The sequence below is a fragment of the Epinephelus lanceolatus genome, chromosome 12 (genome assembly GCF_041903045.1).
Source record: "Epinephelus lanceolatus isolate andai-2023 chromosome 12, ASM4190304v1, whole genome shotgun sequence".
NCBI lineage: Eukaryota > Metazoa > Chordata > Actinopteri > Perciformes > Serranidae > Epinephelus > Epinephelus lanceolatus.
Window position 1 is genome coordinate 9,680,629 of NC_135745.1, and position 16,662 is coordinate 9,697,290.

A 16,662-nucleotide genomic window follows, 5' to 3' on the forward strand; every position below is an offset into this window, starting at 1 on the left:
TTGGTGCTAGCAGCACTTGTCTCAATACAGAGACTAAGTGCTTTGTGATCACATTATTAGGGGCACAACAGCGATCACATTTAACACAGAGAAGTGACTTGTCACACCTGATTATACTTCAGGTCATCAGTAGGCGACACATATGCCCCTCTGTGCAGTGTTGAAGAGCCACTGGAGAGTTGACCTGCAGAGACAGAGAGGATGAGGACTTCAGATGAAGGCTTGCTCTGAAGCATTTGTTCAGGTATTACTGTGAAGGCAGAGGAGTGTGGGTAGGCTGTCAGTGTTATCAGGTGGACGTGACACATTTCTCATTAAGAGTAAGAATTAAAATGACAATGAATGATGATGATTAAGGAGAGCTTGGAACTCAATGTTTCCCACACAGCTGCTGTCAGCGTGCAAAAAATGTCTGCAAACATTAATTAATGAAACACTGAAACCTTATGGTAGTCTCATTTTAGCTTACAAACATACGCAGTGGCAAATATCGTATGTTCATGAATCATCTCACCGACAAAAGTTGACATAAAAAGAATACATTTGACATTTTGGGAAACATGCTTCTTTGCTTTCTTGCTGACAGTTATATGAGAAGATTGAGGAGCTAAGTGGCTACGTGTATGTAACTGTGTGACTTGCTCAATCTAATGGTGTAACATGATCATCTTATCATTATCAGCTGTGTGACAAAGGTTAGGTTAGGTTAGGTGTAGCCTATATAACAGATCAGTGTACCCATGTGTCAGTGTTACTGTTGATTGTCCAGAAGGCCCAAAGGCTGAAACACCATCACAGTAAAAGAAATGCATATGGTGCCAGACACTTGTTTTCTAAAATCTGTTTAGCTTACAAACACTCACACTGGCAACTACTGTATGTTCATAAATCATCTCACTGACAAAAGCTGATATAAAAAGAATACGTTTGACATTTTGGGAAACATGCTTCTTTACTTTCTTGCTGACAGTTAGACAAGAATATCAATACCACTCTCATGTCTGTACCCTGAATATGGAGCGACTGCCAGCAGTTGATTAACTTAGCTTAGCACAAATACTGGGAGCTAGGGCAAACAGCTAGTCCTTGCTCCATCCAAAGATAGCGAAATCTACCTATCAGCACCCCTAACATTCGCTAATAAAATGGTGCAAAAATGAGTCCTAAAAGCTGGAATGAGTCAGCATTTTTGCATTTCCAGTTCTCTTGTCTTGAAGTCAATGGATTTTTTGAGTGGGTATTTGGTAAGACACCTGTGGTGGCTGAATGAGACTACAGAGGTTGGCAAACACTGAATCTACTTAGTGGTTCGCCTTCCAAGCCTTCCTGTGTTTATACTCATGCTTTTTGCAAACTATTTGTATTCAAACTTTTCAACTTTTACATTTATCAATTAAATTTTTTTACTTTTTACTTTGGGCGATTGTGTTTATGCTTCAGTTTATGTGAGAATTATCTTGCTGCGTATCATAACACTAATGGAGACACTGTGCCCGGCCAAGTATTAGTCAAACACATAATCTACCCCCCAAAAAACACAATTTGGCATTTTAACACCTTAATTTCTCTGCGTATTAAACAAATCAGGTATAAAGTGTTAAGAGGTGAGTTTAGAGGTGCTGGTAGGTGGATTTTGGTAGTTGAACAGAGCCAAGCTAGCTGTTTCCCCCTCTTTCCAGTCTTTGTGCTAAGCTAAGCTAACTCTCTCCTTCCTTTTCATTTTCTGCACAGATACTCTATGTAACTCTCTGCAAAAAAATAAATAAATTAGCACTTCCCAAAATATTGAACTATTCCTTTAATATTGTAAAACCTACACAAGCACATGTGGTTGGTATTCATTCTAACGCAACACACTGAGCTGAAAACACTCAGGCTTCATGGGAGAATGTGTCTTCGTGTCAGACACGCAGTATGGAATTCCTACCCATCATGGCGTCCTTCCGGGATGTGTGTTCGCCCTTGTTGCCATGGTAACTGGCATTGCCAGTCGACTCGTAGTCTGCCTTCCTCTCCTTCAACGCCATCATCTCCCTGGGGGAAGCAGGGGCGCTTGCTACACACAAGCACACACACACAGCACAGGGAATATCTTTAACCTTCAATCCATCATGAACACATTATCAATACACTTTTAAATTCATGAGGAGGAGACTACAGCAGGCACAACATTATTCATATCACACTGGAGTCCCTTCACGGCAGAAAGACCAGAATGATTTGTACTTTTCCAAGCATCTCAGGTTTTGTATTTACCTCAACAAAGGCACAGCACTCTGAGGCTTCACTGTGTGTATTATTTCCTCTAACCATCACCCTGAAATGAGTCAAAAACGGGGGCACTGGGTGCTGTTTGTATTGCAACTCTGTGGGTATTGTGCCATTCTTCACAAATCTAGCTTTTTGACCAGGGTGTGATTTCAAAGAGGTAAATATTGAGTCATCCCTCCTCCCTGCTTCTGCTATACTCTTGCCTCTGTCTTCTCTATTCTTCTTTCTGTCTGGCTGCAGGCCGATCTCTCTCCAACTGTATTTACTACGTGTACACATTTTCATCTTAAACTCCCACTGGCCTATTAATCCATCTCTGTCTTGGCATTACTCACCCAAAAATCCACTTGTACCAAATTGAAAAAGTATCATATACACCAACAGTTGGGAGAAAATAAGAAATGCTGGACTGACAGGGGGAGCGGTGGGATCAGATGCAAAGATAATGAGCTAGATCTGGTTAGCCATGTTGAGGAAACCTGGCTATTGATTCAGTGCCATATGGTTCGGTAGCATTTCCTCTAATATTCAAATCATTATCAACAGCTTTTCACATAGAAGCTGCTGGCTATGATAGAGCCCGCCAGCCTGTTTGTGTGGCTGCATCTGTCGCTTTGTCTCTCTTCTGTATAACACATTTAGCATTGATCCATACACTCATTAATGCTAATATCACAAGTCTTATTGTAATATCTGCACCTACACGGCCAATTATCCTCTGCCTGCTGCTGTGCTAAGCAACTGTTGTAGGAAACTACACGTTCCTGAGGCTTTTTATAAAATAAGGTTTCTCTTGTTTGTGAAGAATTGCCACAGAAGTGAAATTAAACAAATGGCTTGACAGACCATCTGCTTGCACAATTGTAAACTGAGAAACAAAATAAAAAAAATTAGTTTCCAAACCAAAGTGTTTATCATTTTGCCATTGTCAGTTGACAGCGTCATAAATCCACTTCTGGTGATTTTTTAAAATGCAGTCCAATGAGACCCATTCAAATGCTCTCACATATAGTAATTTCAAATTGGTTTGAATTATGTATTGGCCAGCAGAAACCGGAACAATATATCTCCCCAGTGGAGGCTTTTTAAAAATCATATCAGACTTTCAGTGTCATGAAATATGACGGAGACAATGCAACTTGTCTGAAAATACATTTATTGCAGAACTGACGCTATAGCCCAGTGAGACTCAACTTTCGGTCCACGGGCCAAATCTGGCCTGTGATAGGGTGCTGGGTGGCCCGCCAACCATTTTGTAATTCACAATGAGAATGAATTAATTCACACTGCAAATTAGTTTGTACTTTGAATGGAAATAAGGTGCCAGAGTGCATGAGAAAGCATCAGATGGAGGTTGTTTATCTAGGGATGTCCCGATTTAATCACAAAGATCAGTATCGGGGCAGATAAAGGCATTTTATAACTAATGGGCCTCAGCTATATTTATGCTTTGTTTTACGTCTACTGTCACACAGGTGTTTTTACTGGCGAAGGTTTCTTACACAGCGATGCAACGAGCACAGCTGTCATTAACCCTCGTCTGTTGTCTGCCCCCCATTCCGCTACTCCAGCCGCATAACACCACACGCCATAAGCAACAGAAAAATGCAGTTTGTAACTGTTAATTTATGTGATATACCAAAGTTATGAGCATTTATTCCAGCTCAGTGTGAGAGTCTCTTGCATTTTGCTGTTGTCTCTGGCAGAGTTGTGTTTCACCACAGGCGGAGGAGAGAGAGACAACCACACTCACCACGCCACTGCAAGTGTGACAAAAAGCGCGAGCAAAAGCCAAAATTAGTAATTTATTGCAAAAGATGCAGAGATGCTTCATGGAATGCAATTTACTCAGGTAGGCTACTTCATGACTGAAGCAACAGACACTGGAGAACACTCTCGTAAAGAAACAGAGGAATTCCCTCGAGACAGCACCAAGGCCAAAAAGACTGACGAGAGGATTTCACATTTTATACTTTGCTATTATGTGAAAAATAAATAAATTAAAAACAAAATGAAAAAAATAATAACAACATATTCATTGGATTGATTTAATACTTTAATGCACTTGCAGTGTGTGCTATGCAGCTATATTATCTAGGAAAATATAAGTATTGGATCAGGGCTCAGTATCTGCAGATACTCAATATCAAATGACTCAATTCAGTATGGAGGGCAGCAAAAAAAAAGCTTGATCGAAACATCCCTCTGTTTATCATAAAGAAGTGCTAGGAGAGGATCCCCTGACAGAGGTTTGGACTGAGCCCTGAATATCCTGAAATCCTGGAGGTGCCCCTGCATCCACCTGACCTGTGCAGGGCTACTGTGACTGGATTTGCCTCTTTGAAAAGATGAGTAAGGACAGCAAATGACAAAATGTTAAATATAGGAAATTAATTTATTACATATACGGATACATATTATTAATATTTGTTTATTAACGGCACCCTTGGCCTCCTGTTATTTTGCAAAACTGCCCCCCTGACAAAGCAAGTCAAGTATCTCTGCTATGGCAGCTTTCAGACATGCACCACGTTGCATGATGTGATGCCAATTTTACATCCTGGCTTCATGTCTGAGTGAGTGTCAGAGTCTCTTTCTACAGTATGTGTTGTGAGGCAAACGTCACAACATATAAGTACCTCCACTCTTATAGTACATCTACCATATATTTTGAATATGAGCCATCTTACTAGGTTGGACCTGGTAATTCAAGTCTGAATTGAATGTTGTCACATTTGAATAGAAGCTAAAGCAGCGCAGAAATAAAACATGCAGATAGAGAAGTTCAATGCATGTTGGGTACGCCTTATTAAGAGGAATATAATAACTACTACATTTTATCATCATGTCTGGTGCACAGGAAAAAAAGTCCAAGTAAAACCTCAAATGAGTTAGTGTTAAGTTTTCAAAGAGATTCCTGTCATGTTGGAAGGGTCTATAAAAATGAGAATGTTAATTAGTGGAGAAGAGGGGACAAGCTTCCCTTGCACTCATGACTGTTATTAATGAGGGATGATGCGGCAAAATACTGCATGAGTTTAAAAATCCATCACTGATGCAGCCTGTGAGATAATGTAAAAATGCCCTGCTTCCTGCATTGTTGGCTCTCTCCATAACAGCCCTGTTATGTCTGAGCAAAGGAACATTTGAAACATTTTGATTATATTCCACATATGAAATTGATAGCTGGCTTTGGTTTCACTTGACATTTTTATCGTCCTGTCAGTGTCAGAGACTTTTAGGCCCACTAAGAAAACACTGATAACATTTTTATTCCAATTTTTTCTCGTTGGGATGTTGTCCTGAACCCTGGAAAGCTCATATTAGTCAAACCCTAATTTCGACAACGCAAGGGCGGAAAACCTTTTTAGGAGGCACCGTGCAAGGATTTTACTTGACAGCAGATTCATTTGTCAGTGGCCGCCATAGTGTGAAGGTTAAAGCAGACTTGTGCTAGTTTGGAGCAGGGTTTGTTTGACTGGACTATACTGATGGAAAGATTGATAGAGAACAAAAGGGAAGACAGGAGAGTGGGGGCGGGCGGGTAGACGCACCTGATCGATTGTTGGGTGAGGTCCGTACGGGAGAGATGGACGGAGTACGAGAGGAAGAATAAGGTCGCTGTCTGTCCCTCTCTATCGTGGAGGAAGAACCGACAAAATGGTACTGGGAATAACCATCCTGAGGAAGAGAAGAGACGAAAGAGAAATGATGAAAGGAGGATAAGAGAAGTGATGAGACAGTGTACGAATTCATGCATCTACATGCTTTGCAATGGTGTCATCAGTACTCAGTTTCCAGTGTTAATACACATTAAGACTCTACCTTTTTGTAGAGGCTGCGGAGGTCTCTGTATTGCCACATGCTGTTCAGGACTTGAGATGCTGCTTTCACCACTTTAGGACTATGTCTGGGAATTCAGCAGAGGAAAAAACATGCAGTATAAAGCTTGACTGTCTTTCATTTTTGTTTGTGCTGATGGGAGTTATAAAAACATCAAAATGCAAGAGAATCAAGAAACAGACACAACGCTGAGGCACTAAACCAGTATGTAAAGCATCGTCTCACTGCTGTCTCCAAAGAAGAGACAACCAGAGGTGCAAAATGAAAAAGTCTTCTTTATCTCCTGAAATATGGCACTTAAATTGTACTGAGGCCAAATTGCATAATTGCTCGGCTGATTGATTGATTGGCCAATATTTCATTCTGCGTCCTCCAGGGTTTGGCTCAGCTGACTAATGGCTACAGGTTTAATTGGCTCATATGGCCTTATCAGCGGCTAACAAATTAAACTTTATTTCTTCAAGTCATTTTGGTGAATGTTATTGTTTTGGATTCTGTGATTGCATATCATGCCCTTGCAGAAATGCAAAGTAGGAACTTAAAAAAAAAAAAAAAACATTCTTTGAAAAACAAGATTTTAAAAGAGAAAGACGTGTTTATCAATCAATCAATCAATTTTATTTATGAAGCCCAATATCACAAATCACAAATTGCCTCACAGGGCTTTTTTGTTTATCTATGTATTTATACCTTCAGTCATTGACAGATTATGACACAATGGGCAACTGGGCCTGGGCATGTAGAATTCCCCAGAAATAAGTTTTAGCCAGAGCACTGGAGAAAAATAATCCAATTCTTGGACATAAAAGTATGAGGCAAAACACAGTTACATTGTGTCAAAATTCCCTCTAAGACCCGCTGGGCCACCGGTGAACCAAGCTGACATTCTGTCTTTAAGAGGCTGAGTTTTGAAGCTAGAATGGAGACACTCGTGTCATATAAAACTGGACGACCCAAGGAATCCAGTGGTACCAACCATGTCATGCCTCTCAGGAAGGTGGCTGAATAACCCTCCAAAGTAAGGCTAAGTGTTGGAAATGGAAAAATGGCATCGCCATTTCATAGAGGTCCCTTGATTTCTCACCCCAAAATATCTGAAGGAAAATGGGTTCTATGGGTACCGAGTCTCCCCTTTCCAGACATGCTCACTTTATGATAATTCCATGCAGTTTAGGGCACAACTTGTGCAGGTTTTTGCATGCAGTATAAATGTGTTATTTTCACCTACTGTATATGAATATTTCTGCATACTGGGGTCCCTGAACAGTGTTGGAATTGCCTGAATTGGATATGACTGGAAAGCTGATGCTCTTATGGATTCTTTGAGCAAAATTTTATTCATGTGTGATGATGTTAGTAGCCATTTCATTGCAGTGAGATCATTTTTGTATGTATAAAATTAGCTATTGTGACCTCTAGGATACACAGCCACAAATTAAAGACCTTGGACGAGACCTCGAGGTCAAGGTCTTTGTGTCTCAATGTGGTAGTTCTGAGGGATTTCTGACTATTTTTATCAAGTCTCAAGTGGCGAAACATGCTTCAACAAAGCACCAAAACTGTGTGACAAATGGTATCGACCCAGAAATTGCTACAAAAACTAATGAGAGCCAAAACACAATGTTTATACATATCTATGACTAGACTTGACATGCATTACTGGCCAAACTTTGCTTCAGACCTTATTGTCTGTTGACTGATTTGACTGCTGACTCATAGCTCTAAAACAAGCACACAGCCTCTCTAAACCTCTACCACCTCCTCCTGCTTCACCCCTGTGTCTCTGCTGCATGATCTCTCTCTTTCTCTGCCTATCTCCGCCACAGTCATGTTCCAGCCCTTTCTTATTCCACCTACTTGTCCTCTTGGCTGATGAATTTTTCTACATCCACCTCTTGGCCTACTTCACCAATCAACCTCCTTATCCTCATGCCTAAGTATCTCTTTCTCCGCACCCCCCCCCCCACACAGCATCTCTGTTCTACCTGCTTGCTATGTGCTTTGTTAATGAGCAAATAACCAATGTATGCTTCTTACAGAACAGCAGGCTGCCTGATTAGCATTAATATGTGTGCATCCCACAATCAACATTTGGAAATATGGAGACAATTAAACACAGATTATCTCTGGTCCAGCAGCTGTCTGAGACGTGGCGACTGTGATTTGTGTGCTGATGTGCGATGTTTTTCACAACATAGAATTATGCTTAATAACATCACAGAGCTACAAATTTGAGTGGTTGCAATTTGAATAAATTCAGTTTCTGATTACGGACACACTCTGATGAATTTGCCAACTCAGATTCGTGTTTTGTTTTTGATCGTAACTACGAGGCAATATCATGATGCATTTGTGGTTGTTGTCTGCTGATGAACACTGCCCAATGATGGTAGCCTACTTCTACCTACAACCACATCTTTTCATCCTTCTGTACTACCTTCTTCTTTCTTTAAACCTCCTTCCACCTGACATCATCTTCCCATTCGGCTTACTTGTCTCCTTTGCTGCGGGCGATGCCGATGAGCTTCTCTATGCCGCCGGCGTCCCTCAGGGCCTTGGTGTTCTCCATGTTCTTGGTGATGACCTCATGCAGCGCGCAGCAGATAGCCGTGATGGTGTCATCCGACATGGTCTTCCCCACCAGGATGCTGCTGTTGGTGCTTCCTGTGCCTCCTCCCCCGCCGCTGCTGTTGTTGTTGTTGCTGCCTCCGGGCAAACGGTGCACCAGGTCCCTCATGGCGTATTTACCTGTGGGCACGGTGGGTAAGAGTGACAGGGTGGGGGTGGGGTTGATGTGGAATAAAGGGTTTGGAAGTGGAAGGAGACTGTAAGCTTAAGAAAAATAACTCTAAAGAGAGAAGGATTAGTAATGAACATCTAAAGATTAATGTCAATTCTATCCTCACAACTTTGTTGATCTGATCTATAAAATAATACCAATACATCTGGAATGAGAAACAGCTGAAGGACTTTTCTCTGCACCTCCCCAAAATTTGATTACATTTACTCAATCATTTCTGGACAGTCCCTAAGTCAGCTGTGGTTTCTGCTCCTTTCCCTTTCTTACCTGAAAAACGTATGAGAGCTAAACCAGCTACAACTCACAGCCTGTGGGGCTGTCATACAATAACGATGACTTGACCACGTGATCCATCACCAACTGACTACATTTCCCATGACAGCCCAGCACTGCTGTCAGGCAATGCTGTCCAGGCTGACCTCTGCCCCTCATTCTGATTGGGTCATCACCCTGTGTGATGGGGGTGGGGGCAGTGCTATGACCCACTCACAGCTCACATCCACACTACATGTTTTTTTTCTCCTGCTGGTGCATGAAGCCTATATACTCCAGATTCTTTTTGATTAATACGTTTATAAATCACAAAATAATACCAAATACCAAACTGTGTATACAGGCAACAAGGTCATTTTCAACTGCACATGTGTGCAGCTGAAGAAAATATGGTCTTTAGTGGTTGCACCATTACAACAGTCAGCGGAAGTTATGTTCAACTGGTTGTGAGAAAAACATACAGTATATGCAGCCTAGTCACCAGAAAAAAATGTTGCCGGTGTACATTTCTCCAAACCACAGATACATTCCATTTGTACATTTCATACACATCATTTTAAAGTACCTAAAGGGACGTTGTATATGAGCTGACTTTGTCATTGAGAGATGGAGGGGACAGTGCAAACCACTGCAGACCACAAACAACCACTTTTGTGCTTAAAGCCACAACAAGACCTTTTCTTAACTATAGCTAAGTGTTTTTGTGCCTAAACATGTACATTTTTCGCAGCATTGTCAGAAACCTAAAATTTCAGTGTATCCACCTACATAATAACGTTCAAATGTAACATATCTGTGGTTTGCAGAAATGTACAATGCCAATAATTTTTCTGGTCATTGGTTTGACATATATGTAGTGTGAGCACTGCGACGGTAACATTTACAGACAAAAGACAGGAAAAGCTGTGCTGAAAAACATTGAACACAGTAGACTGAGCTAAAACTAGACCAGCTGCTTCATGTCAATAATGTTGCTGAATATCATGGTGATGGTATTACTTCCGATAAATACACAGATGCTAACGTGCAGTCAGTTCTGCCTTTCTGCTGCTTTCAGTAAACTGCTAAAATACAACAAAACACTTGCTAAATTAAAACAAGAGAGGAAATTCTTTTCAACATTCTGATATTGAACAAATTGAACAATGAAGGAACTAAAAAAAAAGAGACAGTTACATTTAAAGTGCAGCTTTCTACTGATACTCATTAGTCCTGTCACGATAGTGGAATTTATAACTTTGATACAATACCTTTAAAAATATCAATATTCAATACCATTTTCGATACCAGATACAGAGATGGCAAACATTTAAAATATTTATTAAAAGATAAATGCAACGATTCTAAAACATGAAATAACCGCTTTCTCTTCCTGGTAGCAAAAAACAGCAGAATGACTTTTGCAAACATTAACAATAACTGAGAGTAAGAAAGCATGGCTGGTCACTGTGTACTGATACTGCGGAAAAGGAGTATTAAAACCGTTTCAAATATTCAGAATAGGTATGTATCAGTAAATCTATATTTTTGAAAAACTACATACTGTGCAGCCCTAGTTTTAACAATAAAAAACACAGTTCTCTCCAAGTGAAAAGTAATTAACAACTGTCTTTTTACAGTAAGTTATTATAGACATAATTGAACCATTATACTTGCAGGCAATATTCACATTACTACAGACATACAAATGCTCAAAGGAAAGCACTCTATCGAGTTTGTAACACTGCAGCAATAAATCAACAGTTGTTTCACAGCGTTCCTGTCTGTGCAGACAGTATTGATATCTACTGCTGAAAGCTCTGAGGACACAATGACACAATATATTGCGTCTCTAATGCAATTTTATCATGTTAATACAACACGAGTGAGGGCATGACTATATGTCCCATCAGAATATACGTGCATGCCCCGTGGCAGCGGGATATAAGATTAACGTGACAACCTACATACACTTTACACATGAATGGCTGCATTCACATACATAGACAGCACACACAGACACAGACAGCTCAGCTCAGAGCCTCAAGCATCAGGCAGAGTAAGAGGAAGGAGGCATGTGGTTGTTGCTATGGGGACCAGCAGAAAAGCCGAGTTTATTGCAGACATCACTTGGTCTCCAAAGAAGGATCAAGCATCAAATAATCAGTCAGAGCGACACTACTATCTACTTCAAGGAAACTATCTTTATGTGTGCATAAATACAGACAAACACTATAAAGACATGTATCTCAATTTCTATCAAAGAGATACCCACAAGCCTACTGTCAGTCAGCCATCCCTAACAGCAATAACCCTCTACACAAGTGACATTTTAACAGCTCATTTTAAAAACATTACTGTGAAACACATCTACTTAAACAGGTAGCATATGCATTATTAAAGCAAGTGAGTAATACTACAAGTGGGCGAAGATGACTGCACTTGTTTTCAGTGCAATTATCTTCAATTAAGGCAGAAATCATCACTTTGCTCCACTACTATCAAAAAAAAAAAAATCTTGAATAAAGTAGATTTGCTTTGGAAATTACGCTATGTGTTAATTACTTTTTTGTCGCCTTCATGACCTTTCGGATTGTATGTGTCCCTTTGTAAAATGTCACTCTTTGTTCACTGTGACGGAACGACTCACCGATGAGCTCCTTGTTCCTGATGTCCAGAGCCATGTTTCTCAGTGCGGTGGCCACGGCACAAACCACTCGGTCGTTGTCTATCCTCAGTAACTCCACCAGGATAGGGAGGCCCTTCTCCTTACGCACTGCAGCCCGGATATACACCGACCACTGGGCAGGACAGAGGGATGGGTGGGTTTGTAGGTGGATGGAGAGAACATTAGAGACAAAGGTCCTCTCACAGTACTTGGTGTTTCTGAGGCTTTCAGCTACATCTCGTGGCCTTCAGCAGCGAATGAAGGTGTTCAGTTGTCATGGAGATGAGTAATCGTTACATAGGGTTTATGTTTACTTTGTTATGTAATCTGCAAATTAGGGATGGGAATATCTAGGCACCTCACAAATAAATTAGACCCTGATTCAGAGGGCTATGATGTGATTATAAGACAATAATAATATACGACTGTATAATATTATGGAGGTAGTCACAGTGATTTGTGGATTCTCATTTTGAAGCTGTGAGTTTGGCATTTCGGCCGTCGCCATCTTATTCTCTTGGAGCCAGAAGTGACCATATTACGATAAAGGTTGGAGCAGTGGAGGAGCGAGGGGGAGAATTTCTTAGTTCCCAGTCCAAAGTTTTAACTGGAACACCCCCTGAAGTCGGAATTCTAACTTGAAACGTCGATGGAACCTCAACCCTGACCTCAAAATCCAATATGACTGCTCCGCACGTCAATGGTAGTGAAAACTGTCGTAATATACAGTTTATTAACACTTCTGTCTAAAGCAGTGATACACATACACTCAGTCTCATCCAACTTCTATCTGTGGACATGTTGCTACAGTGTTTGCATTCTTAAATACAGCGTAATGCTTTGTTATCAACTGAAATGGCCAACAATGGCTAACCTTTCTTGAACTGGTATTGCTAAGAACATCTTACTTGTACTGGAACAAGATCCACTTGGGTGTGACGTCATTGCCAGCTCTGACCCCGGACTTCCAAGGTAAAAAAAAACACAGCAATAGACCGTGGTGACGCTAGCAGAGAACCTGTCACTCAAAGTGGCCCTGCCCTTAAATATGCGTAACTTTGGGCCTTAATAAAATGGGCATAGGTGACTTAAAAAATAAATTCACTCACACAGTTGCCATGAATGTTGAAATTAGTTATAAAATCCAAAACCATTTTCTTATACCACCCTGTAAACATGTTTATTTCTGCTGTAATTTTAACATGGGGTTCCTATAGGGATTGACTTGCTTCTGGATCTGGCCTCAAGTGGCCATTTGAGGAACTGTAGTTTTTGGCACTTCCGCATTAGCTTCACTTTTATCCTATCACTTTTTATTTATAAGGTTGCTGCTTGATCTCAATGCATCAATTATTTTTATTTCTAAACATAATGTATTTTTTCTCACTGTGTGACTACCTGCTACTTTTAAAAAATAATGTATTTGTAATGATTCACTATTAAAATAAACAGATGAATTTACAGTGTGGCTCATGTCCAGGTCCCTTTTCCCTTCAGCTTTATAGAAGCCAAATGCTTCCATACACTGGCTTTTAAGACAGGAGTTGCCAGTCAGATTGTGTCCATCATGGATTGTTCACGCTAGTGAACACAACGCACATGTTTACATCTGTTATGTTTCACTATCCAGTTGGTTCAGCCATGAAGAGTGTACAGCCCAGTCTTACAAAAATGTTCACAGGCAATCATAATGTTGAGAACTGGGTTTAAAATTTCTGATATTTTCCTTTCACATATCAAGAAATAATCTTTCAAGAGAGAATCACAATGCATCAATATTATATATGCCACGCCTACTATATATGCTGGGGAAGGCCATGTGATGTGGCTGAAAGCTCTGGAATCACCAAGCATGATACCTTTTTGTCAAATAGACGGTAATGTGTTTACTAGCATTTCTATCTAATGACAAAATGGAACTGTTACGTGCAGGATTATTGTTAGAAAGCATGATGCTGTTCACATGCTGTTTTGAGAAAGTACTAATTAACTAACTGATCAATGAAGTCAAAAATCAATGAGGCTAACAACAAATACACACTGTACATCCAGGCAGTCATCAGATAGTCCTCTCTATAATGTATGTTATTATCTGTAATATATTGATGAAAATATGATACTTTTATTGTGAGGATGTGCATTTTTTCTGACTTGTCTATTGATTTCAGAGAGAAGTGCATCAAATGGAGTCATGCATGAGGGAATTTCAAAGAGCCAGTAAGTAAGATTTGCTATCTAGGTGTAGCACAAAATGACCGGAATATAGGGTGGCTATTAGGGTTGTTATTTTGCCGTGAGAGATTTCTCACTTTCAGAGCACTCTGGCACCCACTGGAATTTCAAAACACTTCTGGAGATGCCCTTTAGTATCACAGTGATATAGGCACAGTCCTCACCTTCCAGCTGCCAGCAGCTAGGTTCTGCAGAGCCCCAGCTGCTCCCTCCAGGGTGTCTGGGTTGGAGCACTCAGACAGCAGTGTGAGGTAGGGCTTGACGATGGTGGGGTGCCATAACATCTGGATGCCTTTTGGGGGCTCTGCCAAGTCTGGAAATGGGCCGACGCCATCCCACTGCGGAAGATGAGACATAATTCAGAATAGAAAAGCATTTTGAATTCCGTGTGAGGCGAGGTTTGACAGTGGTAGGGTGCCAGCATGGTTCCCTCGGGCAAAAACAGGGGAAGAGAAGGGAGGGAGAGAGAGCGAGAGAGAGGGAGGGAGATTTACTATTCATAAGCAGTGTATAAATAGGGTGGCATTCATCTATTTGTGCATTTGTTTTTTCTATCTCGTCTGTAATTGGAATCTGACATTTCCACATTGATGATGCATTTTGAAAAATACACACATATACTGTATATCAATAATAGCTGTGGAAGCTTTGGCTCCTGAATACAGGAGATTTCTCAGCAACACCGTAATATAATTCACACAGATTAGTGCTGCTGACATTTGACTGACGTGTATTGATGAGTAGGCGCATTGTGGAAAAACAGAGTAATTTGCACCAAAAAGTAATCATTAGTTGCTGCTCTGGACGACATATTGGGCTTGTTGTTATATGCACCCCCCTTTTGGAAATACACAGAGCAGTGCTTAACTAGCTAGCTACAACTGTTAAAATCTGCAAGCAGAAAAAAATGACACAACTGGCTAGAAATATGAAGCCCGTTTTTTTCTACCACTGCCTAAAATCAAGGACTCATTGTTTCAAATATAACTAAGAATCATTAGTGGTAAATCTGCCACCATTATGACTGTAAACTGTACATGTGCCATATGAAAACGAAAGGCTTGGCAGATGTAGCAACAATAACTGAGGGCTATGGGACTAAGACAGATATAGATAAAGATACAGATATTTTTGAAATCTTATATTTTCCTCTCTTTTATGGCCTCTCATTCACACGCAAACAAAGCTTTCGCTCAAAACCATTTCCCCCTGTATACACAAATTTTTTACTTACTTTTATTTCACAGATAAGAAACAAAAATTGTGAAGCAAAATAGCATTTAAAGTCCTGTATGTGATTTATCCTGGTTTCATATGAGTAGAGGAAAAGTCTGCTAGCTGCTAGGTTAATTTATGCAGAGTAAAGCTCATGCTAACAGCTTTAGCATATTGTATATGTGGGGAAAATGTGTCTTGTATCTTGTTTTGTGAGTTTTAACAGAGCTGAATTTTATAACGTTACCTGTGGTAAATGGCGCTGTTGTTCCTGACCTCATATGAGTAGAACAAAACTCTGCTAGCCACTAGGCTCATTTATGCAATTTAAAATGTTATACATTTATGCTAAAAACATTAACATGTAATTGTGGGAAAAGTGTGTCTAGTATTGACAAGTGTTTTGTCGATGAACCTTGTGAGTTATAATGGAGCTGAATTTTGCACTTTTGTTTGATGTTGTCACTATTAAGCCGTGGTTTATGGCGATGTTTTTGGTGTGTTAGTTCACACTCAAACTTATACTGAGGTGTGATGACTCCTTTTCATCTTATCTCAGTATTGTTGCACCACTCCACAGATGAATGCAGGCCTCTGCTTTGCCCAGTGTTATATGGTCCACCTCAGCATGCACCAATTAAAGTCCACCAGGAACAACGGTTCACTTTCTCTGCTATTTGACGAACTATTGACTAAGCCTTTATTGCCACCTACTGGCTTGCTGAGCATATGGAGTCATTTTTGCGTTCTCATGTGGATGAAGATATTTTGTAAAACAAATGTTGTATGGACAGATTTTTTTTTAAAACAGAGAGGAAAATATTCATTTTCACAAATATCTGTATACATCTGGACTGGGCATTAAATTAGCAAAACTGTCAGCTGACACATATGAGCCACCTTCTACATGTATACAAAGTAAGTTACTACACCAACCATACAAAAAATGTTGAGAGCTACTAAAAACTGGACCAAAAGTATTGTATGTGTAAATGTGTAGCTGGTACAGTTGAATCTTTATCTTAATCTGATTTGTGGGTGTACTGCATTATATTAATAAAACTGGGACGTCCTGTACGCTTCCTTGTTGTCATTATATAATATCAGACCACACATTTGTTTTGTATAGAAAATGATATCATCTTCCTTCCATCTGCAATGACGTAATCTCACATGTCGTCTGTTAAAGCTCTGTTACATTGCCAACAGACTGCATTGAAAAAAAATCCTGTTGTCTTTCTTTGCCTCCCTTTTTTATCTTTGACCTCATTATTTTACTACTTCCTCTTTCCCCTCTCTCCTCTCTCATCCTTTTGTATTTTCTAGCCCCTACCGAACTTTCTTCACTCTCCCTTTGTATCGCCTCTCCATCAACATATCC

The 16,662-nt window shown here is 40.2% G+C and overlaps 1 protein-coding gene across 10 annotated transcripts in view; it reads right to left on the reverse strand.

The window, feature by feature from the left end:
• The window catches only part of ctnnd2b (catenin (cadherin-associated protein), delta 2b), a 218,064-nt gene that overhangs the window by 3,607 nt on the left and 197,795 nt on the right, over positions 1–16,662 (reverse strand). For 6 of the 10 annotated variants that reach the window (XM_078172937.1, XM_033650652.2, XM_033650654.2 and 3 more), the window contains 7 exons: positions 14,231–14,404; positions 11,817–11,967; positions 8,607–8,862; positions 6,097–6,190; positions 5,826–5,952; positions 1,928–2,056; positions 108–184 (listed from right to left, as the gene is read on the reverse strand). In XM_078172937.1, the coding sequence (XP_078029063.1) occupies positions 108–184; positions 1,928–2,056; positions 5,826–5,952; positions 6,097–6,190; positions 8,607–8,862; positions 11,817–11,967; positions 14,231–14,404 (1,008 nt within the window). The remainder of the gene's footprint in view (positions 1–107; positions 185–1,927; positions 2,057–5,825; positions 5,953–6,096; positions 6,191–8,606; positions 8,863–11,816; positions 11,968–14,230; positions 14,405–16,662) is intronic. The other 4 variants (XM_033650653.2, XM_033650660.2, XM_033650659.2 and 1 more) reach the window with 1 other exon arrangement.